Genomic DNA, 26,083 nt, shown 5'->3' with positions numbered 1-26,083 from the left:
AAAGGGACCATAAATATTAGAAACTTAAATCTTAATATATAAGTACTCAATTTCACCCTACAAATAAGACTGAAGCAGGCATCTGCACATTGATGCCTCTGAATATAAATATTTAAATAAAGTATAACAAAAAGGGACTAACATAGAAACATAGAGCATGACGGCAGAAAAGAGCCGACGGCCCAACAAGTCTGCCCATTCAAGAACCCTACTTCCCTTGAGAATCCATCTATTAAGCCTCCCTCGAGAATCCTCTTAAGCATTCCTCTTAAGCGACCCCACCAGTCTGTCCCATCGTCCCTTGAAGTCAAGCGTGTTACTGGCCTCGATACCTGTCGTGGAAGACCATTCCATCGATCAATTACCCTTTCGGTGAAGAAGTATTTCCTGGTGTCCCCTTGAAATCTTCCCCCTCTGAGCTTTAGCTGATATCCTCTTGTCGCCGTGGGACCGGTAAGAAAAAAAGATTTCTTCCTCCACTTCAATGCGACCTGTGATGTATTTGAATGTTTCTATCATGTCCCCCCTTTTTCTGCGCTCCTCGAGAGAATATAAGTGCAGTCTGCTCAGACTGAACTCTGAGGACTTTCTTAGAGATCAGATTCCACAGGTGACCCATGAGATTAATTCCCTCCCAACCACCCCAAGGAGGAGCTTTCTTGGCATTGCTTTGGTAGGATTTTTCTGCTCTTTCTTTTTAATTCCAGGTGTAAGCACTTCTATAACCACAGTATGGCTGGGAAACATCGTATCACCAAAGCTGCTGCTCAGGTTACAACTTCTGTCTCTGTGCAGACAAAAAATGTGTTCCAGGCAGAGGGAGTGGTTCCATGTGCAAGCTGTCTTTCAGCTTGAATCCCTCATGAAGGAAGTAAAAGAACTGAGAGAGGTGGCAAGACTGAGAAGAATCCATGAGAATAAGAGGTACATCAATGAAATGGTTCATGACGCATCAAGGATTTCCAGCAGTGGCGAAGAAGAGGCTGTGATGAGGGAAGACAGCTGGACTTAGATTACGGAACCCTGCAAGATTGGTACTGTGACTCCACCTGCCCTTGGACTGAAGAATCGGTATGCTGCCCTGGAAGTGGAGGAGATGAGAGCATCCAAGGGAAAGGAAGGACCAAAGCTTGAAATCCCAAAAACTGATGGATCCATAAACCACTAGGAGAAGTAAGGTACTAGTGGTTGGCGATTCCCTTCTGAGAGATATAGAAACATCCAAATGCAGATTGGACATGATACCCCAGGAGGTATGCTGTTTGCCTGCTGCCAAAATCCAAGATGATGCGGAGAGATTGCCAAGACTCATCAAGCCTGATGACAATTATTCAATGCTGCTCATCCACGATGGCACTAATGATACTGCCAGTTACCCCTGCGAACGTATCAAAAGTGATTTTGTGGCTCTGGGAGATAAGGTGAAGCAGTTAGGTACGCAGATGGTATTCTCTTCCATCCTCCCTGTCGAGGGTAAAAGCCAGGTCAAAGAAACCCGCATCCTGGAGACAAATGTATGGCTACGTAGATGGTGTCGAGAGTGTTTTGGCTTCCTGGACCATGGAATGATTTTCCAAGGGCTGCTGAGCAGGGATGGCATCCATCTATCAAAGAAGGGAAGAAGTGTCTTCAGTGGCAGGCTGGCTAATCTGTTAAAGAGGTCATTAAATTAGAAGTGATGGGGCTGGGTGATTAAAGCCCCCGGGTGAGTATAAGCCCTCAGGCAAGTAAATCACTTAATACCTCTACATGGATAGGAAAAGGGGCAATGTCTGGAAAGCAATATATACTAATGCTCAAAGTCAGGAAACAAGATTCTGGGTCTAGAAGCTGTGATGAAAAGATGAGATGGATATAGTGGTGATCACGGAGATGTGGTTCACGGAGAACCATGACTGGGATGTAGTTATACTAAGATATAGGTCCTCTTTTACTAAGGTGTGCAAACCGATTGGCACGCACTAAACACTAAAGGAAGAAAAGGAGGAGGGTAGGAAGAAAAGGAAGAGGGATCAAATTAAGAGAAGATCATATTAAAGCCACACAATTCCAGGATCTGCAAGGCAAGGAAGAGGCACTGTGGATCAATTTGGAAAGAGGGAATGGTAAATATATTTACATTGGTGTGATATACAGACCTCTATCACAAACAGAAGAAGTGAGCAGAGATTTAATAGTAGACATTCAGAATATATCTAAGAAAAAAGGAGAAATTAGGTTCTTACCTGCTAATTTTCTTTTTGTTAGCTTGTAGACTGGTATAGTCCTTACGAATGGGTAATATGCCTCACTGCTACCAGCAGGTGGAGACTGAAATCAAACTTGTATATCAGTATAGCATGCCCCTCTTGCTACTCCAGTTTGCCGAATAGCTAAGCAGAACCTAGGAAATTTCTTAACTGAAAAACAGTAAATGACACTCGAAACAGGAGTGTAAGAAAACGACAAACATCTTTAAACAACTGTTGGAACATGCATAGAACTTGATCGTGGAAGTAAAACATCCCCATAGCTCACCAGCTAAGCTAGCTGAGCCATTGCCGCTGTTCTTAATTCTCCCCGGCCCTAGAAAAATACTAGAACCCGCAGAAAAATTCAAAATCTGCACGTGAGCAAAAAACCTGCAAACACCGCACAAAGACAGATAGGGTGGGGGACTATACCAGTCTACAAGCTAACAGAAAAAAAATTAGCAGGTAAGAACCTAATTTCTCCTTCTGTATCGCTTGGTATACTGGTATAGTCCTTACGAATGGGACGTACCAAAGCAGTACCCATCAAGGGTGGGACCCCTAAAGGGCCGACACCAGAACACGTTCACCGAATACCATGTCCCGATGTGCGTGAACATCCACACGGTAGTGTCCGACAAAGGAATGCAGAGAAGACCAATCTGCAGCCTTGCAAATATCCACTGGAGGCACTAGAGAAGACTCAGCCCAAGAAGCTGCCTGACCCCTAGTGGAATGATAAGCGGAAGCAATAGTCTTCTTGATCCAGCGCGCAATAGTAGCCTTAGAAGTGCCATCCCCCTTACGAGGACCCGCTAGAAGGACAAAGAGATGGTATGATTTCCCGATCTCCTCGGTCTCCTCTGCACATAATAGCGAAGGTCCTCCTGATCCAGGCAGCTCACTTAGCTGCCATCAGCCCTGCCTTTGGCTAAACTGGATGGCAAAAACAAAGACAGAAGCCATGGGACTTTTCCACTTGCCTGCATTGCTCTAAGTTCTGCCGCTCTCGATCCTGCCCCCCTCTGAAGTGAGTTCCTGTTTTTGAGGGGGAGATCAAGAGCGGCAGAACTTAAGAGCGATGCAGGCAAGTGGCAAAGTCCCGCGGCTTCTTTGTTTTTACCATCCAGTTTAGCGGTACCACAGCCGAAGGCAGGGCTGATGGCAGCTAAGAATCACCTCCAGTCTTGCAGCAGCACTGGAACACTTGCCTCTAAATTAAGCTGAGGGCTGATTCCCTGAGTGACTTCTATACCATCCCGGCCTATTAAGTTGGGAAAAAGGGAGGTACTGGAATGGAATGTGAGTAGATGGTGGGTTGGCTGGCTCAGGAAAAGAGAAAGCTGCAAAATCAGATAAGGAAGAAAAAAAGGAACACAGGAAGATGCTGGGCATGGAAGTTGTAGGGTGAAGAAAAAACAGACATGACGTGAGTAGGAAGACAGGTGGGAGATGCTGGACACAGGGTGAATGCAGTAAGAAGAAAAAGGACCCCGCCCACCATCTGGTATTGGCGCAATAAATTGCATCTATTAATGGACTGGGAGTCCACGTCCGCTCGGTTCTCTGGATCTCGGAGCAAGCTTTTTCTGTCTGTTTGGGCTTCTTATTTGGATACTTTGCCCCCTGTGATAAAGAGCCAGGTGGTCAATCGCTTGCGGAAGCCAGTTGCCCCCGTCTTGCCAGTGGGTTGAGGGTGGGGTTTTGGGGGTGGGGGGTGTTGGGATGGAGCGGTTGGGGGGTTGTGTCTAGTATGGATTTGGAGGGCTCCAGGCTATCAGAGTACAGGCCTGGACTCTCGCTGATATCTGGGATTTCTAGTTGGGTGTTACCATGTTAATCTGTATTGTGGCATTGTACTGAGAAAATGATTGTGTTCTCTCTGGTCTGTGTATATCTTTCCTGTTGGTGAATAAAAAAGTTTATACTAAAAAAAAAAGAAGAAAAAGGAGGTTTTGGATATTGGAGTAATAGGTAGATAGGGGACATGCTGACACAGAAGGAGGGAGAAGGAAAAGGAATGAGAGATGCCAAGTCCATAGGAGGGAGAGAAAGGAAAGGAGATACCAGACCATGGGGGGGGGGGGAGGAGACAGATGCCAGACCATGGGAAAGGAAGGAAGGAGGGAGGGAGAGATAGGAAGGAGAGGAGATGCCAGATAATGGAGGGGAGGGGGAGTTGGAAGGAGAGGAGAAATATGCCAGGACATGGGGGGAGAGACAGGAAACAAATGCCAGACCAGAGGGAAAGGAGGGAGAAGAGGTGCCAGAGCATGGAGGGAGAGAGATGTCAGGGCATGGGGATCAAAGGGAAGGAGATAGAGACACCAGACCACAGAGTGGAGCGGGAAGGAAGGAAAGAAAGGAGAAGAGAGAGATTGCAGAGCATAGGGAGACAGAAAAATGGAGAGGGGAGCGAAGCTGAAATGAATCATGTACAAAGGAGACAGTTTATGGAAGGAGCATAGAAAGAGGGAATATACCATATGGAAAAGAGAGAGGGTGGACACTGGATTGAAAGAGCAGAAAGGGAAGAGAATGGAAGGGGCGAGACAGAGGGTGAACAATAGATGGAAGTAGAGAGAGGGGGACAGACAATGAATGGAAACGGGGGAGAGGGGGAAGCAGATGCTAGAAGGAAGTGGGGAGGAGAAAGAAAAAAGGGCACATGCTGGATTGAGGGAAGAGAATAGAGTTAGATACTGGAAGGGGTGAGGGAAAGAGGCAGCAAGCTATAGATAGACACAGTGAAAGAGGGAAATTGAGGACTGAATAGTAAGAAAGAATTTAGACAGAGGCAGAAAATAAATTGAGAAGGAAGAACAGGGAAGAACAGGAGGAAGGGAGCGGAGAGAGAGAGATGCCTGAGCAAGGGGGAAGGGGAGGAGACAGATACCAGACCTGGGAGGAGGAAAAGAGGAAGGAGACAAGATACCAGATCTGAGGGGAGAAAAGGAAGAGAAAGAGATGCTAAAATCTGCTGGGAGGGAAGGAGGAAGGAAGGCAAGAAAGAGGCAGAGAAAGGGGGGGGGCATTGTAAGCAGATTAGAAAGACTAGAGATAAAGGCCTGGACCAAAGGGGAAAGACAAGAGGCAGATGCAGGACTATGGGAGGTTCAGACAGAGGGGGAGGGACCCTGGGGAAGAACAGGGAGATTTAAGATCATAACAGAGGAGGGAAAGAAAGGGAGACCTGGAACAAAGGTACAAATGAGAAATGGCACTGGATCTGGGGAGGGTAACAGAGGGAAGAGAGAGACCTGGACCCAAAGAGGATGGGGCTGGATTGTGAAAGAAATGTTGGATGCGAAAGAAAGAAAGATTGGATGCACAGTCAGAAGGAAGTGCAACCAGAGACTCATGAAATCACCAGACAACAAAGGTAGGAAAAATTATTTTATTTTAAATTTAGTGATCAAAATGTGTCCGAACATGAGAATTTATGGGGTCCTTTTACAAAGGCGTGGTAGCAGTTAAACCACCTGACATGCTAGTACGAGGCGTTAGGATTTTAGGCTGCCGCGGGGGTTATCGCGTGATGAAATGTCCAACGCGCTAACCCCCGTAGCGCGCCTTGATAAAAGGAGCCCTATATCTGCTGTCTATATTTTGCACTATATTTGTCTATTTTTCTATAGTTACTGAGGTGACATTGTATATTTTAAAGTAATCTGCCATGACATCTTTGAAAAAAATCTGAAATTCGTAAATGATAATTAACATTTTCTCTGCGTACAGTGTGCTTTGTTTTTTTTAATTTTATGTTTACCATTATGAATTAATAAGATATTATGTGTACATAAAAAATGAATGGAAGAAATTGGGGGCGGGGCTGAATATTAATAGATGTCCCATTTTGATGGAAAAAAAAATAAATGGTCACATTAGGCATGCATTTTAAGGAAAAGATGCTAGGAGAATGGAGAGGTTCAACAAGTACAGAGATTGAAAAATTGCACCTACATAAAAATTAGGAAACTGGTATGGAGACCAACTCCTAATATAAAATATTAAAGTACATTTTGTTGGATTTGAAATGTTTTTTTCTGCTTTATAGAGGTGCTAAGTCCAGATATGCTAAAAGCAGGAAGTTAGATTGATTCAAAGAGGTTCTGCCTCAGTGTTATCCCATTGCTGATGGTGATTGGCCCTTGTACATGTGGAGGAGCATAATCAAAAGAAACGTCCAAGTCCGTTTTGACCTAAGTCGCAAGTCGCCCAAAGTTGGACACGGGAAAAAGTCCATTTTTGAAAAATACATCCAGCATATTTTTTTTTCAAAAATCGTCTAACTGTACGTCCAGCCATCTGATCACCCATAATGCTAAGTCGGCCAACTTTATACTTTATACCCCATTTTCGACCAAAAATTTCTAACTCAAAAACGCCTAGAAAAAGACCTTTTGGGCGTGGGAGGGGCCAGAAAAGTAAGGGACTGGACACCCAGACATGGCACCAGATTAGTGGGGTACCTTACAAGGTACTGCTGTAAACTTCACAAAAAGGGTCTCACATACACACCTCACAACAGCTCCCTTATAGGTCATGGTGAGTCCCCCAAAACACCCCCGGAATCTACTAGGCCCACCTATCTACCACCCCAATAGCCCTTATGGCTGCAGGAGCCACTTATATGGCAATACAAAAGGGTTAGGGTTTTTTGTGGGGGGCTCACATTTTTCACCATGAATGCAGTGATTAGAGTGGCTTATGGGCCTGGGTCCTCCTTTCTATGGTTCACTAATCCACCCCCAAGACCACTTAAGTAACTTCTGTGCAGCTCTACTAGGCTTTCCTATGCCAGGCTGCCAGGTGCTGAAGTTCTGTGGGAGTCTATACTTTGTGCAGCTCTACTAGGCTTTCCTATGCCAGGCTGCCAGGTGCTGAAGTTCTGGAGGCAGAAATGTAAAGTTATTATGATTTTTATGGGGGTAGGGGGGGGGGGTCAGTGATCACTGGGACACTGTGTGGGGGTCTATACTTTGTGTCTGCAGTGCTTATCTGGTCACTTTGGATGCCTACTTGTGACTTAGTCCTGGTTTTAGATGGCCTAAGTCACAATGTCCAGTTTCCGTCTAGGCAGTATTGTAAAACTTTCGGTTATACATGCAGTACGACTAAGTCTAGGATGGCCTACGTCCCACCCAAATCCCGCCCTTGACACTCCTCCTTACATGCCCCTTTTAGCACTGGTTGATCAGCAGCACTGTGAAGGCCTAGATCAGGGGTCGGCAACCTGCGGCTCGCGAGCCACATGCGGCTCTTTCGCCACGTGGATGCGGCTAAGAACAGTGCTTCTGACGACCTCACACTGTTCAAAATTCCTCTTATGTTTTCACATCTTCCAGAATGACGCTGCTGCTTCCGACGTGGTACGCTCGGCTGAGGCGCGCGCTGTTGGCTGTGCCGGTCCTCTGCCCCCCTCTTAAGTCAATTCCTGTTCTGGGGCAGAGGACCAGCACAGCCAACAGCGCACGTCTCAGCAGCGCGGTATCGCGCTGAAAGCAGCAGCGTCTTACTGGAAGATGTGAAAAATAAGAGGGATCTTGAACAGTGGGAGATATGGTTCAGAGTGTTGCAACTAAGAAACCAGTGATAGTTTTGTGCATCGGCCGCTTGAGGAGAAAGAAGGGCTGGGAAGAGCAAAATGGAGGTTTCCTGAGCCATTGGAGGCTTCTTCTGGATTGGGAAGAGCAGATAAGAAAGGCCCCAGCTCTGCCTGAGCTTGGGACCGGATTGGGCAACATCCGCTGACATCATCATATCTCAAACCCCCTTGTCTACCCATTGCGGCTCTTTGTAAATCTTGGGTCAAACATTTAGGAAAAAATGGCTCTTTGCTTTAAAAAGGTTGCTGACCCCTGGCCTAGATCATTTTAAAATACGTCTAAAACCCGTTTCGATTATCGGCATTTGGATGACTTGTCTTTTAGATCGTCCAAGTGCCAATTTAGGCCAGTTTTTAAACGTTTTTCTGTTTCGATTATGAGCCCAATACTGTACAGATGGCACAGGATTGGTTGTGTGCCTGGCCAGCCCTCGTGCATGTGAAAATAGCACAATTGGTTGTGTACCTGGCTCTAAGGTTGATAGGAGTTATAGGCTACCCTCAGTGTTGTCCCATTGCTGATGGCGATTAGTCCTTGTACATATACTGTACAGATGGCACATGATTGGTTGTGTGCCTGGCCAGCCCTTGTGCATGTGAAAATAGCACAATTGGTTGTGTGCCTGGCTCTAAGGTTGATGGGAGTTACAGGCTACGTAAGACCAGCTCTTGTTTAAAAGTATAATATTAAAATTTTAATAAATTTAAAATAAATTTAAGTGGCCAGCAAAGATGACGGTGTTCCATTGAGTAGTGCTATGTGGTTACTGCTTTGCAAAAACATTGCTGTTTCTTTAAAATGGCAGAAGTTGCTTAGAAGCCAAAATTAAAATTCCTGCAAGTTAAAGTTAAAAATATTTTGGCAGAATATATTAATTCTGATTGCGAGCACTGAAAGGTCATTTTGGTCAGCCACAAAACTTAAGAGACTTCAAGAACGCGACAGGTATATTTTATTCAGAATATGCGGACCCCTGAGCTCTAAGCTGGCTTCAGAAGTCCCAAAACCAGGAAGTTACAGAGATATTTATACACTTTTCTGGCTATACAACTGAATTCTAGAAAGAACGTCTCAAGTGTTACTTTTCTTAACAATCATTGGTCCTAAGCTCACACTAGCAGGTCACTAGCAGGTCACTAATCTAAGCTCTGCAGTCTTTCTGTTACATGTCCAGGAGGGTGGAATACAATATTGTGTATGGTTATTGAGATAACCATAAGAAGCTAAAACGCCCTGCTACAACACCTAGTGCAGGCAGGCTAGAACATGAGATAAGTTAGGTCTGCAACTAAACATAATTCAGCATTTTATTAAAGAGAAAACTTAATTTAAAACTCAGGAAAACCAGTCCCAGACTCCTTCAGCCCCCCTTTCAGGCTAGTCGAATGAAGGAGGAAGGAGACAAGCCTGACAAAGTTAAAGAAGGAGGAAGTTAGGATCAGTTGTAGGGACTGGGAGGTATTGGGAGAGGGCAAGGGTTATAGCAGCAGTGGATCGGTTGACAGTAGAATCAACAGTTCGGTGGCTATGGGGACCACACAGGGCAGGCAGCAAAGGAGCAAAGAAAACAGGGCAGCAACCAGCAAGATGATCTTCATTGCTGAGCCAGAGGGCAACCAGGAGCCAAAGGTGCCAGAGAGCCAGTCTGCAGTAAGGCCACGCCAGGTCTGGACAGGAATCTAATCTAATCTAATCTAAACCTTAGGTTTGTATACCACATCATCTCTACATTCGTAAAGCTCGACACGGTTAACAAGAGTTAGGGTAGAAAGGAACTCCAGTGGAGGGAAGAGACAAAATGAAGAGAAAATTTAGAGGACTAGAATAACTAGAGAGGGAGGAGGAGTTACATTTTTGAGAATAACCAGGTTTTCAGATGTTAACGGAAGAGTTGGAGGGAGCTCAGATTCCTAAGAGGGGAGGTAAGGTTGTTCCAGAGCTGAGTGATTCTGAAAGGGAGGGAAGAACCTAGTTTTCCTACAAGTGAAACGCCTTTTAGAGAGGGAAAGGAAAGTTTCAGTTTTGGGGTGGATCTGGCAGAATTGGTGTTAGAGGAGTTCCAAGAAAGAGGAATGAAGGGAGGGAGGATACCATGTAGGATCTTGAAAGTGAGGCAGGCACATTTGAAGTGGACTCTGGAAATAATCAGAAGCCAGTGGAGCTTGGATAAAAGCGGTGAGACATGGTCGAATTTGCTTTTTGCGAAGATAAGCTTAGCAGCGGTATTCTGAATCCGCTGGAGTCTTTGAAGGTTTTTCTTTGTTAGGCTAAGTTGCAGTAGTCCAGTCTGGAAAGGATGGTGGATTGGACAAGGACGGCAAAGTGTTTTTGATGGAAACAGGATCTCACTTTTCTCAGCATGTGAAGGCTGAAGAAACATTTTTTTACTAGGGAGTTGAGGTGGTCATTGAAGGAAAGTGTAGAGTCAATGATGACTCCCAGAACTTTACTAGAATATTCAAGAAGCAGAGTGGGGCCAGAGGACAATGGGATGGAGGTGGGCAGTTGGTACAATTTTGGGCCAAGCCAGAGAAGTTTTGTTTTAGATTCGTTCAGTTTCATCTGCACAGTGTGGGCCCAGGATTGAAGGTTCGTTATACAAAAGGATATGTTCGTCGAGAGGTTGGTGAGGTTCCGGTCGGTCTCAAGGAGGACAAAGATGTCGTCTGCGTAAGTGTAGAGTGTTTCAAGGGGGGAGAGATGGAGGAGTTTAAGGGAGAACATATAAATGTTGAAGAGGATAGGAGAGAGAGGTGAGCCTTGCGGGACTCCACAGATCGGGTTCCAGGGGGAGGAAGAAGTGCCCTTCATGTTGACTATGTATGTAGGAGCGGGAGCGTAAGAACTTCGAGAACCAGTCAAGGACTGTGGAGTTTATGCCTATCTCGGTGAGTTGGTAAATTAGAATATCATGATGGACGACATCAAAAGCTGCAGAGAGGTCGAATTGAAGAAGGACGCGAACTTGTTGCGAGAATGGAGATATTGAAATTTTGAGATTAAGGAGGTCAGAAGGGATTCGGTGCTGAAATTGGGACGGAAGCCGTATTGGTAGGGTTGAAGAATGGTGAATTTCTCAAGGTAGGGAGATAGTTGAGTGGATATGATGGACTCTAGCATCTTGGTAAGAAGGAGAATGTTAGCTATTGGACGGTAGCTGGATGGTGTAGAGGGGTCAAGCTCAGGTTTTTTCAGTAGTGGGGTTAAGGAAATATGGCCCATTTCTGGGGAAAAGAGACCCGAATGGAGGGCGGAGTTTATGAGAATGGTAAGAGATGAGATGGCCTGAGATGGCCTGAGGGGGAGTGTTCTCGTAGAGGTAGGAGGGGAAAGGATCCAAGGTACAGTTGCAGGATTTCAATTTGAGGCAGAGATTATAGACCAGGGATTCGGAAACAAGTTTGAAGGAAGGCCAGGATCTGTCTGCTGGGATAGGGTATGAGTCTGTTGGGATAGGGTTGGGGTCAATTGGAATCAGAGATTTGTAGGAGATTGCAGGTGGGAAGGAGCGCCTCAAGGTGGAGACCTTATCATTGAAGAACTTTGCTAAAGAATCGGCTGAGAGGGAGGAGGGAAGTATGGAGTCATTTTGGGAGGTTAAGGAACGCCAGATGTTAAATAATGTGCTACTCTGATTGTTGGATTTGGAGATTTTGTCACCGTAGAAGTTTTTCCTTGCTTTTTTTAGAACAGTATTGTAGATTTTAATGTTGACCCTCCAGGAGATTTAGATTTTTTCTATTTTCGTTCCAGAGCACGGCATTTCTGTTTCAGTTCTCTGTGGTATGGGAGCCTTAGGGGCCTTAGGGGAGTAGGAAATGGTTTTAGTGGAGAGAGGGGCGAGGGAATCGAAGGTGGACTCAGAGAGGGTGACCCAGTTTTGCCAGTTAGATTCTGGTTCTGCAGGTTTAGAGATGGGGGAAAATTTGTCGAGAAAATTGATCCAGAACAGATTGCTCGAGATTTTTTTACGGAAGGTAATAGAATTTGAGGTGCAGAATGGGGGCCCGAGATGTGACATGAAAATGGGGAGATAGAAGGCCCCTAGGTAGTGGTCGGACCAGGGGACAATTTCCCAGCGAATGTCGTCAGTTGAGGTTTTGTGAGTAGTAAGATCTAGAAAGCTGATGAGGTCTAGTGTGTGGCCTTTTTCGTGGGTTGGGGAGAGTGTGTGGGGGGGGAAACCTAAAGCGGAGAGGAAGCTATTAAATTCGGATGTATCCTTGTTGGTGACATCGTCAAGGTGGAGATTGATGTCTCCGAAGATCAGTAATCTTTGAAATTTGAGGAAGGCGTTTGTTATGGTTTCAAAGACGAGTTCGGAGGAATTGTTCCAAGGTGCAGGTGGGCGGTATAGAAGCAGGATACCCAGAGGATGAGGGTGGAATTCGTCATTGACTGAGGCTAACATGTATTCTAATGAGGAGTGGCTGCCCTTTTCAAGGAGTTGGGACATCGAAGAATGATTTGAAAAGGAGGGCTAGGCCGCCTCCTCTTCGATTGGTTCTGGGAGAGAAGAGGCCTTAGTAGCCGTGGGAACAGAGTTCGTTTTGAGTAAATTGGTCATCTTTTGTGATCCAAGATTCTGTGATGAATAGGAATCCGGGGTCAGAATCCTCGAGTAGGTCCTTCAAGATTTGTATCTTATTGCAAGCGGATCTGACATTGCAATAGAGTGTTGGGATTGGGGTGAGAGAATGTGAGGCAAGGTTGGGAGGAGTGGAAGCGAGGACAGGTTTTAGAAAGGCATGGTTGACTTTGTGAGGGTTTTTGTAGGATGGGTGGTGTTTGGGGCGAATGAGTGTGGGAATTCTGAGGCCAGGACAGATATTGCGAGCATTTGTAACTTTTTTTCAGTTGTCATATAATTCAGCTCTCAATCATACCAGTCACACTCCAAAATAAAAACCTAAAAATAAACCCAAAATTGAACCTAAAAAAGGAAAACAAAAAAAAAATGAATTTGTTTCATTGGACAGGTTTATATTCAAACCTGGTTAATCCTCCCAGAGCTTATAACACAAGGAGATAAGCTGCCATGAACCCTTGAGAAAATAAAAACCAATATTTCCCTTAAAAATCTAAAAGATATATACTGTATTTTCAGCAGCTCCCTTACAGAAGAGTATAACCAGCTGCTTTTAAAAAACAGACCTTTCTTAGTCTTCAAAACAGGGAAGAACCACTAGGTTTCCACAATATCCTATTACTTCCCAAATAAATCCAATTTTCTCTTTTAAAAGACTTCAATCCCTCAAAAACAGGGACTAGTTTAAAATTACAGTTATTACGAATTCTACTTTTACCCTTTTGTTTGCCTTCAATCCTCCTGAAGTTTTATTTTTCTTTTAAAAGTCCTAAAATACACTTCTATATTGTTTCACAAGAAATATTTTAACAAACACTCCTCAATTTATTTCCACAATCAAATTTTTATTATTTTCCTCTCAAAACATTCCCATACTTAAAGAGCATCCATATATTTCTCCCTCTGACTTCATGTCTTCCATTACTCTTTCCCAGTGGTCGGCAAGCCGCATGCGGCTCTTTAGCCACTTGAGTGCGGCTTGCGACTTAGCTAGCTTGAGCAGGGGTGCCCAACCTGCTTCTCTTCCCCATAAAGATCAGGTGACCATACGTCCCATTTTGAAAGGGGCTGTGCCCTTTTTAGATCCCTTGTCCTGTTGTCCCCATGCACAGCTTCGGGACACCGAAATGTCCCGTTTTCAGGGACAGCGTCCTGAAGCTGTGCGTGGGGACAATGGGACAGGCGATCGCTTCCCCTCCAGCGCCGAAGCCTGCTGCCCCCCTGACCGGCCCCTGCTGCTGCTGCCTACCGCCGCTTTAAACACCTCTCCCCCCCGGTCCTCTGCCGACCACCGCCCGCCACAACTAAAATGAAGGAAAGTCCAGGCGCCTGCCCACACACCTTCTTCCTGATGTCAATTCTGATGTCTGAGAGGAAGTTCCAAGCCAGCCAATCGCTGCCTGGCAGGCCCAGAACTTCCTCTCCGATGTCAGAATTGACGTCAGGAAGAAGGTGTGTGGGCAGGTGCCTGGACCTTTCTTTACTTTAGTTACAGCGGTTGGCGGTCGGCAGCAGCGGCGGACCGGTGGGGTGGTTGAAGCGGTGATAGGCTGCAGCAGTGGAGGCTGGTCTGGGGGGGGGGGGGCAGGCTTTGGCCTCGGCGCTGGAGGGAGGGAGGCAGGCAGGCTGGCTTTAGCGCGGCAGGGAGGGAGGTAGGCTGGCTAGCTTCGGGGGAGGTGGTGGAACAAAGGCTGAAAGGCAATGAGGAGGACATGGGAAGGAGGCACTGGGGGCACTAAGGACATGGGAAGGAGGCATTTGGGGCGCTAAGGACATAGGAAGGGGCACTAAGGACATAGGAAGAGGCACTGGGGGCACTAAGGACATGGGAAGGAGGCACTGGGGGCGCTAGGGACATAGGAAGGGGCACTGGGGGCACTAAGGATATGGGAAGGAGGCACTGGGGGCATTAAGGACATAGGAAGGCGCACTAAGGACATAGGAAGGAGGCATTGGAGGCACTAAGGACATAGGAAGGTGGCATCGGGGGCACTAAGGACATAGGAAGGAGGGAGGGAATAGAAAGGGACAATTGTTGGGCCTGAGAGCAGAAAGAAAGGATGCACACTCAGAAGGAAACACAACCAGAAACTCATGAAATCACCAGACAGCAAGGGTAGGAAAAATGATTTTATTTTCAATTTAGTGATCAAAATGTGTCTGTTTTGAGAATTTATATCTGCTGTCTATATTTTGCACTATGGTCCCCTTTTACTAAACTGCGATAGTGGTTTTTAGCGCAGGGAGCCTATGACCGTCAGGAGCTTGGACTTTATAATTTACTAGCTGATTTCCCATCATTGCCCAGGTATTTATTTATTCTAATCTTCTATTAGACAGGAAAAGGAATAAAATTGGCCTCACGCTGCTGTACCATCTCTGAAGCTCTAGATGTAGCAGCTCTGTCGCGCAGCGTCACAAGTCTTGTATTCCTCTCCTCGGGATTTTCTTGTATATGCTGGTGTTTCATTCTTTTAGCCTTTGATTGCATTTGGCCAATTGCCTTACATTTCCTTTGAGGCATTGTTACAGCAATGACAGCACAGCACAGCTTCACTTCCTTGCGACATCATTCCCCAAGCTTCACACAATTAGTCAATGCAGCTCCATATATAAAAAACACATTACCCCCTTCCCAACCCCACAGTATTTTCCCCCCCCGATAGTAAGTGATATGTATACCAATCTGTCCATGCGTTTCAGAGTTATGCTGGAACATACATACATACATCCGATTTTATATAGAGAGATTTAAACTTTTTAAACCTGCTTTTAATGGTAATGGTTTTAATAATTATTTATTGGGAAAGTGCAATAAAGCCAGTTATGTACTTTCAGATTGAGTTTTTATTAATTTAACTCTAAATTCGTAATATCTCACCTGATTCTCAAACACAGTAAATCCTAACCAGGTTCTCTTAGATAAATTAGGAATCTAGTGGTTGTTAGTGTATATTTTCCTGAGCACCCTCCTTCTCTGCCTAAGTGTTCATCTGGTCACTAGGAATACATGACTACACAATAATTGAAAAGGAGCTGCAGGTGGGGCTACACTACTTTTAAGTTTCAAGTTTATTGAGATTTTGATTTAAACACAATATCAAGTATTTTCAATGCGTATAACAATAATAATTTGGGGGGACAAATAAAACAGTTTAAAACCATAAACATACAGTTTTATCCATAGTTACATTAAAGATATGTAAGGAATGAAAGGTTAAATTACATTTGATTTAAAATAAACAATTAAAAATAAAACAACAGTTAGGGAAGAACAACTTTAGGAGAGGTATTAAAGAGAAAAGAAAAAAAAATTTTTAGGAAGACTTAGTCTAAGAGTAATTGTTTAGGTAAGACCTGATCTAAAAGTAAATAGGAGAGTCAAAAGGATTGTCTGATCTAAGATTCATAAGCATCTTTATAAAGATAGCTTTTTAGATTGCTTTTAAATTTTTCTAAGGAGGTTTCAGCGCGCAAATAGATTGGAAGTTTGTTCCAAAGCTGGGGTCCCAAGATAGAAAAGGTTGTGGTTCTTCTGGTGCCAATTACTTTCAGTGATGGAATGGTCAACAAATACTGATTTGTTGATCTAAGTGGAGAAGGATACCATACAGACGGTTGTTTTATACCTTTTATTGTGGTTTACTTTATACCTTAGAACCATGGACCTCTGAGGAAGGAGTGTTTTCCGAAACATGGACCGTGTCAGGTCCCTTGGTTTGTTATAAGGTGGTATTTTCAACTGCATAAAATATTTGGTATAATAAACATTGCCTGCATCTGATACATAGGAGTCTGCAGTTTGTTTTTTGTTTTTGCTTTGCTTGATGATACTGCAGTTTTTGTTGGATTCCTTTCTGTTAGACAACATGACCAGAACATTGGCATTATAAGCCTCCTGACCAGAATCCAGAAGACTGTGCTACACAAACTGTGACAGCAACTCAGATAAGACACAATATGGTTTCTTGTAAAATTTGATCATACATTCACAAACGCAGATCACTCCTTTTAGCTTATATTCCCTGACCTTGATTGAAGTCTTTCCAGCAATAATTGCTCTTACAACTAGAATTGTTTCTGAAAGTAATCTGGGAGCTCATCGGGTTTTTTGTTGTTGTTGCTGTTTCTGAAGTTGGGCAATGCTTAGAAGAGCCACATATTGCAAATTACATCTTCATTCCATCATGGACGCCACTTAGAGTATCGGGGTGGTTAGGTGGGATTAGTCATCTGTATGTCAGGATAAATGCGATTCTCAAAAGACACTTAGGTGGCTGCTGAGACCGGGCGTCCTATATAGAATACAGCCCATAATGCACCATTGCTCATAGAATTCTATTAGTGTCAGAGCATTTAGCGCTCTTGGCTGCAGTAGAAACCTCTACTGTGACATAGTAAAAGGGAGTGAAGCTTATATTACCTATTTCTTTGCACATATTAATATTGTTTTACTATGGAAATTTATATTTACAATTTAAAAAAAAAAAAGCTGTCAAAACTAGGATGAACATTGCAAAGGATTGTAACATGTCAGTTTTCTACTAAGAAAATATAGTTAAATTACAAAATGATAAAACATGGAACTCAAGACAAGACTTATATAGCTATGGAATCATTTAATATGTTTATGTTTATTGGAAACTTCTATACCACTACTAATGACTTGGGAGTCAATTCCGAGAGCTTCAGTAAAGGTAACATAGTAACATAGTAGATGACGGCAGATAAAGACCCGAATGGTCCATCCAGTCTGCCCAACCTGATTCAATTTAAATTTTTTTTTTTTTTTTTTTTTTCTTCTTAGCTATTTCTGGGCAAGAATCCAAAGCTTTATCCGGTACTATGCTTGGGTTCCAACTGCCGAAATCTCTGTTAAGACTTACTCCAGCCCATCTACACCCTCCCAGCCATTGAAGCCCTCCCCTGCCCATCCTCTACCAAACGGCCATACACAGACACAGACCGTGCAAGTCTGCCCAGTAACTGGCCTAGTTCAATATTTAATATTATTTTCTGGTTCTAAATCTTCTGTGTTCATCCCACGCTTCTTTGAACTCAGTCACAGTTTTACTCTCCACCACCTCTCTCGGGAGCGCATTCCAGGCATCCACCACCCTCTCCGTAAAGTAGAATTTCCTAACATTGCCCCTGAATCTACCACCCCTCAACCTCAAATTATGTCCTCTGGTTTTACCATTTTCCTTTCTCTGGAAAAGATTTTGTTCTACGTTAATACCCTTTAAGTATTTGAACGTCTGAATCATATCTCCCCTGTCTCTCCTTTACTCTAGGGTATACATATTCAGGGCTTCCAGTCTCTCCTCATACGTCTTCTGGTGCAAGCCTCCTATCATTTTCGTCGCCCTCCTCTGGACCGCCTCAAGTCTTCTTACGTCTTTCGCCAGATACGGTCTCCAAAACTGAACACAATACTCCAAGTGGGGCCTCACCAATGACCTGTACAGGGGCATCAACACCTTCTTCCTTCTACTGACTACGCCTCTCTTTATACAGCCCAGAATCCTTCTGGCAGCAGCCACTGCCTTGTCACACTGTTTTTTCGCCTTTAGATCTTCGGACACTATCACACCAAGGTCCCTCTCCCCGTCCGTGCATATCAGCTTCTCTCCTCCCAGCATATACGGTTCCTTCCTATTATTAATCCCCAAATGCATTACTCTGCATTTCTTTGCATTGAATTTTAGTTGCCAGGCATTAGACCATTCCTCTAACTTTTGCAGATCCTTTTTCATATTCTCCACTCCCTCTTCGGTGTCTACTCTGTTACAAATCTTGGTATCATCTGCAAAAAGGCACACTTTTCCTTCTAACCCTTCAGCAATGTCACTTACATACATATTGAACAGGATTGGCCCCAGCACCGAACCCTGAGGGACTCCACTAGTCACCTTTCCTTCCTTCGAGCGACTTCCATTAACCACCACCCTCTGGCGCCTGTCCGACAGCCAGTTTCTGACCCAGTTCACCACTTTGGGTCCTAACTTCAGCCCTTCAAGTTTGTTCAACAGCCTCCTATGAGGAACTGTATCAAAGGCTTTGCTGAAATCCAAGTAAATTACATCTAGCATATGTCCTCGATCCAGCTCTCTGGTCACCCAATCAAAAAAATTCAATCAGGTTCGTTTGGCACGATTTACCTTTTGTAAAGCCATGTTGCCTTGGATCCTGTAACCCATTAGATTCAAGGAAGTGCACTATCCTTTCTTTCAGCAACACTTCCATTATTTTTCCAACAACTGAAGTGAGGCTCACCGGCATGTAGTTTCCTGCTTCATCCCTGTGACCACTTTTATGAATAGGGACCACATCCGCTCTCCTCCAATCCCCAGGAATCACTCCCGTCTCCAGAGATTTGTTGAACAAATCTTTAATAGGACTCGCCAGAACCTCTCTGAGCTCCCTTTGTATCCTGGGATGGATCCCATCTGGTCCCAACGCTTTGTCCACCTTCAGTTTTTCAAGTTGCTCATAAACACCCTCCTCTGTGAACGGCGCAGAATCTACTCCATTTTCTCGTGTACTTTGCCAGACAATCTCGGTCCTTCTCCAGGATTTTCTTCTGTGAACACAGAACAGAAGTATTTGTTTAGCACATTTGCTTTCTCCTCATCACTCTCCACATATTTGTTCCCAGCATCTTTTAGCCTAGCAATTCCATTTTTTATCTTCCTCCTTTCACTAATATATCTGAAAAAATGTTTATCTCCCTTTTTTACATTTTTAGCCATTTGTTCTTCCGCCTGTGCCTTCGCCAAACGTATCTCTCTCTTGGCTTCTTTCAGTTTCACCCTGTAGTCCTTTCTGCTCTCCTCTTCTTGGTTTTTTTTATATTTCATGAACGCCAACTCTTTCGCCTTTATTTTCTCAGCCACTAGGTTGGAGAACCATATCGGCTTCCTTTTTCTCTTGTTTTTATTGATTTTCTTCACATAAAGGTCCGTAGCCATTTTTATCGCTCCTTTCAGCTTAGACCACTGTCTTTCCACTTCTCTTATGTCCTCCCATCCTAACAGCTCTTTCTTCAGGTACTTTCCCATTGCATTAAAGTCCGTACGTTTGAAATCTAGGACTTTAAGTATCGTGCGGCCGCTCTCCACTTTAGCCGTTATATCAAACCAAACCGTTTGATGATCGCTACTACTCAGGTGAGCACCCACTCGAACATTAGAGATACTCTCTCCATTTGTGAGGACCAGATCCAATATCGCTTTTTCCCTTGTGGGTTCCATCACCATTTGTCTGAGCAGAGCCTCTTGAAAGGCATCCACAATCTCCCTACTTCTTTCCGATTCCGCAGACGGAACATTCCAGTCCGCATCCGGCAGGTTGAAATCTCCCAACAGCAGAACCTCCTCTTTCCTTCCAAACTTTTGGATATCCACAATCAGATCCTTATCAATTTGCTGCGATTGAGTCGGAGGTCTGTAGACTACACCCACGTAGATAGAAGTTCCATCTTCTCTTTTCAGAACAATCCATATCGCTTCTTCCTCTCCCCAGGTCCCTTGCATTTCGGTCGCTTGGATATTGATCTTTACATAGAGAGCTACTCCTCCACCTTTATGACCATCTCTGTCCTTCCTAAAAAGATTATATCCCGGTATGTTTGCATCCCATCCATGTGATTCACTGAACCATGTCTCTGTGATAGCAACAATATCTAGATCTGCCTCTAATATCAGGGCTTGCAGATCATGAACTTTGTTGCTTAGACTGCGAGCATTTGTGGTCATCGCTTTCCAGCTATTTTTCAGCGATAATCTCCTTTTTCGTATGGATTTTTGTGTCGTTTCACTTTCCGTTGCAATACTAAGAAATGAGTTGCTGATATTGCTTATGTTGCAGCCTTTACTACTATCACATCTTTTCTTTTGCCGGGGGTGGTCTCTATAATTGTCCTTCGTACATACACCACCCCACCTTCTAGTTTAAATGCCTAGAAAAATATTGTCTAAATTTCTCTGCAAGGTTTCTTTTTCCTGCTGTAGTAATATGTAGCCCATCAGTGCAATATAGCTTCTTGTCCTTCCATGTATTTCCCCATCCTCCTATGTACCTGAAGCCTTCTTGATGACACCAGGCTCTGAGCCATCTATTAAAGTCCTCTGTGTTTTTCACTCTTTGCTCTCCTTTTCCATATGCAGGCAGTATTTCAGAAAAAGCTAAAGTCTTTACAAAAGGTTTCACGCCCTCACCAAGTTCCCGAAAAGCTTTCTGTGCTGCAAGTGTGGAGTTGTTGGCCAGGTCATTTGTTCCCAGATGGATAACAACATCAGTGTTAAAATCCTTAGTTTCTTCCTTAATTATAGTCAGTATTTGCCTGGAACTCCTGGTAGCTGAGGATCCTGGAAGACATTTCACTATTTTGGTCTCCTCGCCCTGTGTTCCAAGGTTAATGCCTCTGATGATGGAATCCCCCAACAGTAATAGTTTTCTGTTTTTGGCTTTTTTATTTGTACTTAGGGTGCGCTTGTTCTCTTGAGTTACCTTCATTGGTTCCAGTCCCACCTCCCTTCTGTTTTCTTGAGTATCGCAGTGCACTAGTGGAGCGAAGGAACTCTGTAGAGGTAATATAAGTGAAGGTGGATGTTTCTGTGTTACATGTCGCAGTCTTCCTGAGCCTACTGTGACCCATTTATTCCTGGGCTGTTTTATTCTTTGAGGTAGAGGTGGTAAGTTGGTATGATTTTGTGGAGTGATGGAAGCTGCTTTAATTGTATTCAATTCCTGTTTAAGTTTGCAGAGCTCCTCCTTAATACTGGCAAGTTGAAGACAGATGGGGCAAGCCTTAAGCCTCCAAATAGTATGTCTTGGAATTAAAGCACCACAGTGATTGCATAGAATAAAGGTCATCTTGATTGGTTGTGAAGTGACTTGATTTGAGTAGTCCTGATTATATGGGTCTCTATATATGAATAGTGGTCCCTGGGGTTGGTGGGACTATAAGTAAGACTACTAGTAAGGCAGAAATATAGGCTCTATACCACCTAAAACACAGTATTTTAAACAAAACTGCAGGTTCTATCAGTGCTACCCTAAAACACAGGATTTATAACAGGATTTTCCCTACTTTAGTCACCCTGAGCCACAGGCACCAGAAATATAGGCTCTATACCACCTAAAACACAGTATTTTAAACAAAAATGCAGGAAGAGGAAATAAGATTTAATAGAGGAAAGAGAAGGATTTATTTTTTTGTGCTTTTTTATATTTTTTTAGTAAGAAACAGGGAGGAGAAGAGAAATTAAGCAGATATAATGCTGAAAACCAGTCAAAAGAGCAGAATATGAAATGCTGAGTAACTTAGCTTTTAGATGTTTACAGGGCAGCCTTGTTCACAGCAATGTCCCAAAGATAATGCAATTAACCTTAGAAGTAAAACAGAGCCCCTCCCTTCTCCACCTAATCAGACACAATGGCTAAAAACTAGTGAGTCTATACCACCTAAAACACAGTATTTTAAACAAAAATGAAGGTTCTATCAGTGCTAAAGGTGTTACAATACATGAGCTTTGGTATAGGTTGTAAAATACATGATTAAAATATATGTATATCTTACTATACCTGTATATACCTTCTATGTACATATAGGATTACCATAGTTTCTGTATATCATATAATATTGAATATACACTTCCCCATCAATATTCGCAGAGGTTAGGGGCAGAGCCGGCCCGCAAATATCAAGAAAATGCGAACAACATTTAGGGCCAGCGCTGACCCATCCCTGCCTCCTTCCTGCCTCCCAGACCTCTCCTTCGCCTCCCTCCTGCCTCCCGGACCTCTATACAGCTTACCTGGTGGTCTAGCGGGTAAAGCGGGGAAGCACTGAAAAGACAGCGGACTTCCCCTTCCCTCATAAGGATGATGCCTTTTGGCTGGCTTGGCAGCGGTTCAGTGTGACAGCGGCAGAGATCCTTCTCACCATTGGCTGCACCCCACCTAGTGCCACGGAGTGGCCGAGACCAAGGCAGCCGCTGATTGGCTGGGGCGCTGGCACTCAGAAACCCGGCTGGGAGTGCGGGACTGGCAGGTGGCCAGATGCTGTGGCTGTATGGGGGAGGTGAGGAATGAGGCCGTAAGAGTGACGAAGGCCTGGGGGGATTGTGGCCGGATGTTGTGACGATCCTGGGAGAAGTGAGGCCGTTAGAGCAGGGCTTTGTGGTCGTGTGCAAGGAGGAGCTGACTGAGTCACTTGTTGCCTGCGGTGGTTGCACCAGTTTTGAGTCACGGTAACGCAGTGAGGCCAGGTTTGGGCATTTTATGAGGCATTTGGAAGGTGGTAGTGGGTCTGACTTTAGAAACTTGCGAATAACCAAATTTGCGAGTCCTAAACCCGCGAATCGAGAGGGAGAAGTGTACATCTTAAAAAAAACATCTCCTGAAGTTACAATATATGTACATACACTTCAATGGAGGCAAAAGGAAATAAATTCTTCTTCTCTGGAAGGATAGTTGAGCAGTACTCACTACTTTAAGGTATACTTCTCCACACACTTCCATTAATAAAGAGAAGGCCTCGATTTAAAATAATAAAAAGTTGTATAATTTATTCTGTCAGATTTTGATGCTGATTTCTCCACATCCAGTCCAATGGGATCATGTGAAAATGACAATCAGCCCCAAATTGTGTGTGAATATCCCTTTTAATTCTGAATGTATGTATAACTTCACTCCAAGTGTATACAGAAAAGTATTGAATCAATAATGGATATTAGTAAAGTGGAAACAGTGGTAAAAAAATCTGTTTATGTCAATTAAACCATATAGCATGAGTTACTTATGTTATAGTTTCTATGAAGGGATAGGGAAATTTCTGTTATAAATCCATTAAGGGTAAAACACATTCTCTCTTCATAATTTATGTTCAAATATATACAGTAGTGATGTTTTGTAGAAAACAGTACTTTACTGAATGAAGATTTTAGTAAACAAAATAACATTTGGGTTGTGATTCATACTACTGAAAGACACAGTTGTTTTTCCAGCAGTTACTAGTGAGATGAGCATATATAAGTATGAATAAATCTGTTCACAGAACAGTAGAGAAGTAACCTGGGAAACTGGGTTCAATTCTCACTGCAGCTTCTTGAGTCACCCAACCATCCATTTGCCCCAAGTACAAAATAAGTACTGTACCTGGATATATACATAAACAGTGGTATATCAAATCCCATCTCATTTCCCTATTGTGCTATGCTGGTATTTTTTTATCCCGGGATAAAAAAAAGTAGAGCTCAGGAAATAAACAAAACTTAACCTCAAAAATGGAAGCGTTGTCTCAGATTTGTAGAACAATGTCAACCGAACAATTAGCAAGGGAACAACTTGCTGTAAGCCAAATTATTATTTAAGCATAAATGCAATTAAGAGCATTACTATTATGTTTATAATATGTACATAAAGACATGAGCTTTACCGAAAAAAATTCGGAAGCTGTAAAGACAGTTCTTTCAGTTTTCCGCCAGTCAAAAGATAGTCAACGAGAATCATCTTACTCAAGTTTCACTTTAGTTTCCTTGTTCCCCAGTTGTGCAGGTTAATGCCATCCGCCTATGTACTGGCTAATCGTTACTACTTATCGTAGGTACAATTGTTTGCAATGCGAATGGGTAAAAGATATGATTAGAAAAGGGTCTTGTAAGCTACGTTTAGATAGAAGGTTTCAGGGATGAAAAGGCAATAGACAAGACAGGTTCGCTGGCTCAAGTCAAAGTTGATACTCAACAGGCAACAACGCGTAAAAAAAGGAGGCGTGGAGAAAAAAACTGCGCGAAAACAAAGTACTGTATTCTCTTTAAATCAGAACGTCCGTGCGTTATTATTGCAACGTGTTCAGAGAGTTTTTTTAATATTTGCAGAGCGTAGCTCCGTTTCCGGTACTCACCAGCCTTTCAAGCCCACCGTCAAAAGCAGCAGCAAGACTCTCAGCCTGGAGCAGCGACCGCACAGACTCAAAGAGAAGCACGTACGCTTCGAACAATCTTCCATGTTTATCCTTTATGAATTGCTCCGTTCCTCTTCGCGCTTTAACGGACTTCGACGTGTTAGGATGAGGGGAGGGGGCGGGGGGAACCGAGTGAGCATTAAACAGATAGGCCCCTCTGCACGCGCCCAATGGGCTCAGCAGGTTGTTGCACACATTGCCTTAAAAAGTGTGGCACCGATTATTCAGTTCCCCCCTTTGGAGGAGGGACTTGCTATAACGTGGAACCTGTTTCTGCAAAAAAAAAAAAAAAGGTAGACGGGGAAACAAACAGTTTTACAAATAAAGTGGAGCTCTCTTTTGGTTGAAGGGCTGACAAGGTTCTGGTTCTATCTCGCTCTTTGGCTCGGGTGGGCGCGCGTTGCCTCACCCTAGCCAATAGCCCGCGCTTTCTCTGGAGGACCTGCCAGGGTAAAAAAAAAAAAAAGGTCGGGGAGGGCAGAGAGTTCACCCAGTTGCAATGGGGAAGGAGTTCGAAAATGTTCCAGACTAGGGACTGGAAGAAAATCACTACTACCGGCTCCTCAAAGGAGGGGGGGGGGGAGGAGAGATTTGATAGACGGGAGTATGAAGGAGGAAAATAGCGGAGAGAAAGAATGTGAGAGAAAAGGAGTTGAACAACAAAAGAGAAGCAGGGTGAAGAAAATATATGTAAAGGTACTGTATATGAGGGAGGAAAGAGCAGTCAGCATTGCCACCCAATATTTTAAGAAAGAGGACCACTGGTCAAAAAATACAAGGCATAAAGAGACATTTTTAAAACCTTGTAATTTAACAAGACAGGTACTCCATACTGCCTGATATCTGAGGCTCTGAAAAGGTTACAGGTTTTAAATATACAAATAAAAATTTGATGTATTAGGCACCTCTTTACTAATAAGTGTTACAGTGTTATGTGGGGCTTTCTTGTGTTCAAAGCCCATTGCTAACACAGCCCAAACGTAGGACTGGTATTTTTTTTGCTGGTCCTGTACTAATTTTTCCATTAGTGCTCAAGATCTCCAAAAATATTAACATGAGAACATTTAGGGCAGTGTCCTGCAAACTTTTTTTTTTTTTTTTCTCCAGCGCAAATGTTTTTCTGTGGCACACCCACAACCCTGCTGTGTTCTGCCCCACTTCACCCCCAGCCCTGCCAGTTCAGCTGATTAGGAGGAAAATACCCCTGCTGCGATCAGCTGAGCCAGCAGTGGCAGAGGACCTTCCCAACAGCCACATCTACGATCAGGAGGAGGGATGCCCACTTCCTCATGCCTAACCCCCCGCCCCCCCCCCCCACACACACACACACACATCCAATCAGCAGGAGTGATGCCCACTCGCTCCTGCTGCCAGGCACCCTTGAACCCCTGACAGCACAACACGCCAGCCCAAGACCGAACACCTAATACCCTGACACCCCAGCATCCCACCCTGACACCCACACACCTCTGTACGTTTAGAAGAAAGCCGGCAAGAGGGGTGCTCACTCCCTCATCCTGGCAGGCCCACCTTTTACAAAATAGCAGGCTTTCTTCTTCCAGGTGCATCTTGGGATGCACCGGAGAGGGACCCAAGGACCTGATTGGCCCAGATACATAAGGTCCCTCCCATAGGATTGGCCCAGATACCAAAGAGACGGAGTGTTCAGGGATTGTCAGGTTGG

At 44.1% G+C, this 26,083-nt stretch overlaps 1 protein-coding gene across 4 annotated transcripts in view; it reads right to left on the bottom strand.

The window, feature by feature from the left end:
- Nucleotides 1–24,659, bottom strand: part of GABRG1 (gamma-aminobutyric acid type A receptor subunit gamma1) — a 93,504-nt gene extending 68,845 nt beyond the window's left edge. The window contains exon 1 of one of the 4 annotated variants that reach the window (XM_033946195.1): nucleotides 24,340–24,659. In XM_033946195.1, the coding sequence (XP_033802086.1) occupies nucleotides 24,340–24,443 (104 nt within the window). In that variant the 5' untranslated portion in view covers nucleotides 24,444–24,659. Of the gene's footprint in view, nucleotides 1–23,871; nucleotides 24,259–24,339 lie in introns of those variants that run through there. The other 3 variants (XM_033946179.1, XM_033946205.1, XM_033946187.1) reach the window with 3 other exon arrangements.
- Between the last annotated feature and the right edge of the window lie 1,424 nt (nucleotides 24,660–26,083).

The sequence above is a fragment of the Geotrypetes seraphini genome, chromosome 1, assembly GCF_902459505.1.
Source record: "Geotrypetes seraphini chromosome 1, aGeoSer1.1, whole genome shotgun sequence".
Classification (NCBI taxonomy): domain Eukaryota; kingdom Metazoa; phylum Chordata; class Amphibia; order Gymnophiona; family Dermophiidae; genus Geotrypetes; species Geotrypetes seraphini.
The sequence above is the reverse complement of the archived record's forward strand: the minus strand, read 5'-3'. Positions and strand labels throughout refer to the sequence as shown.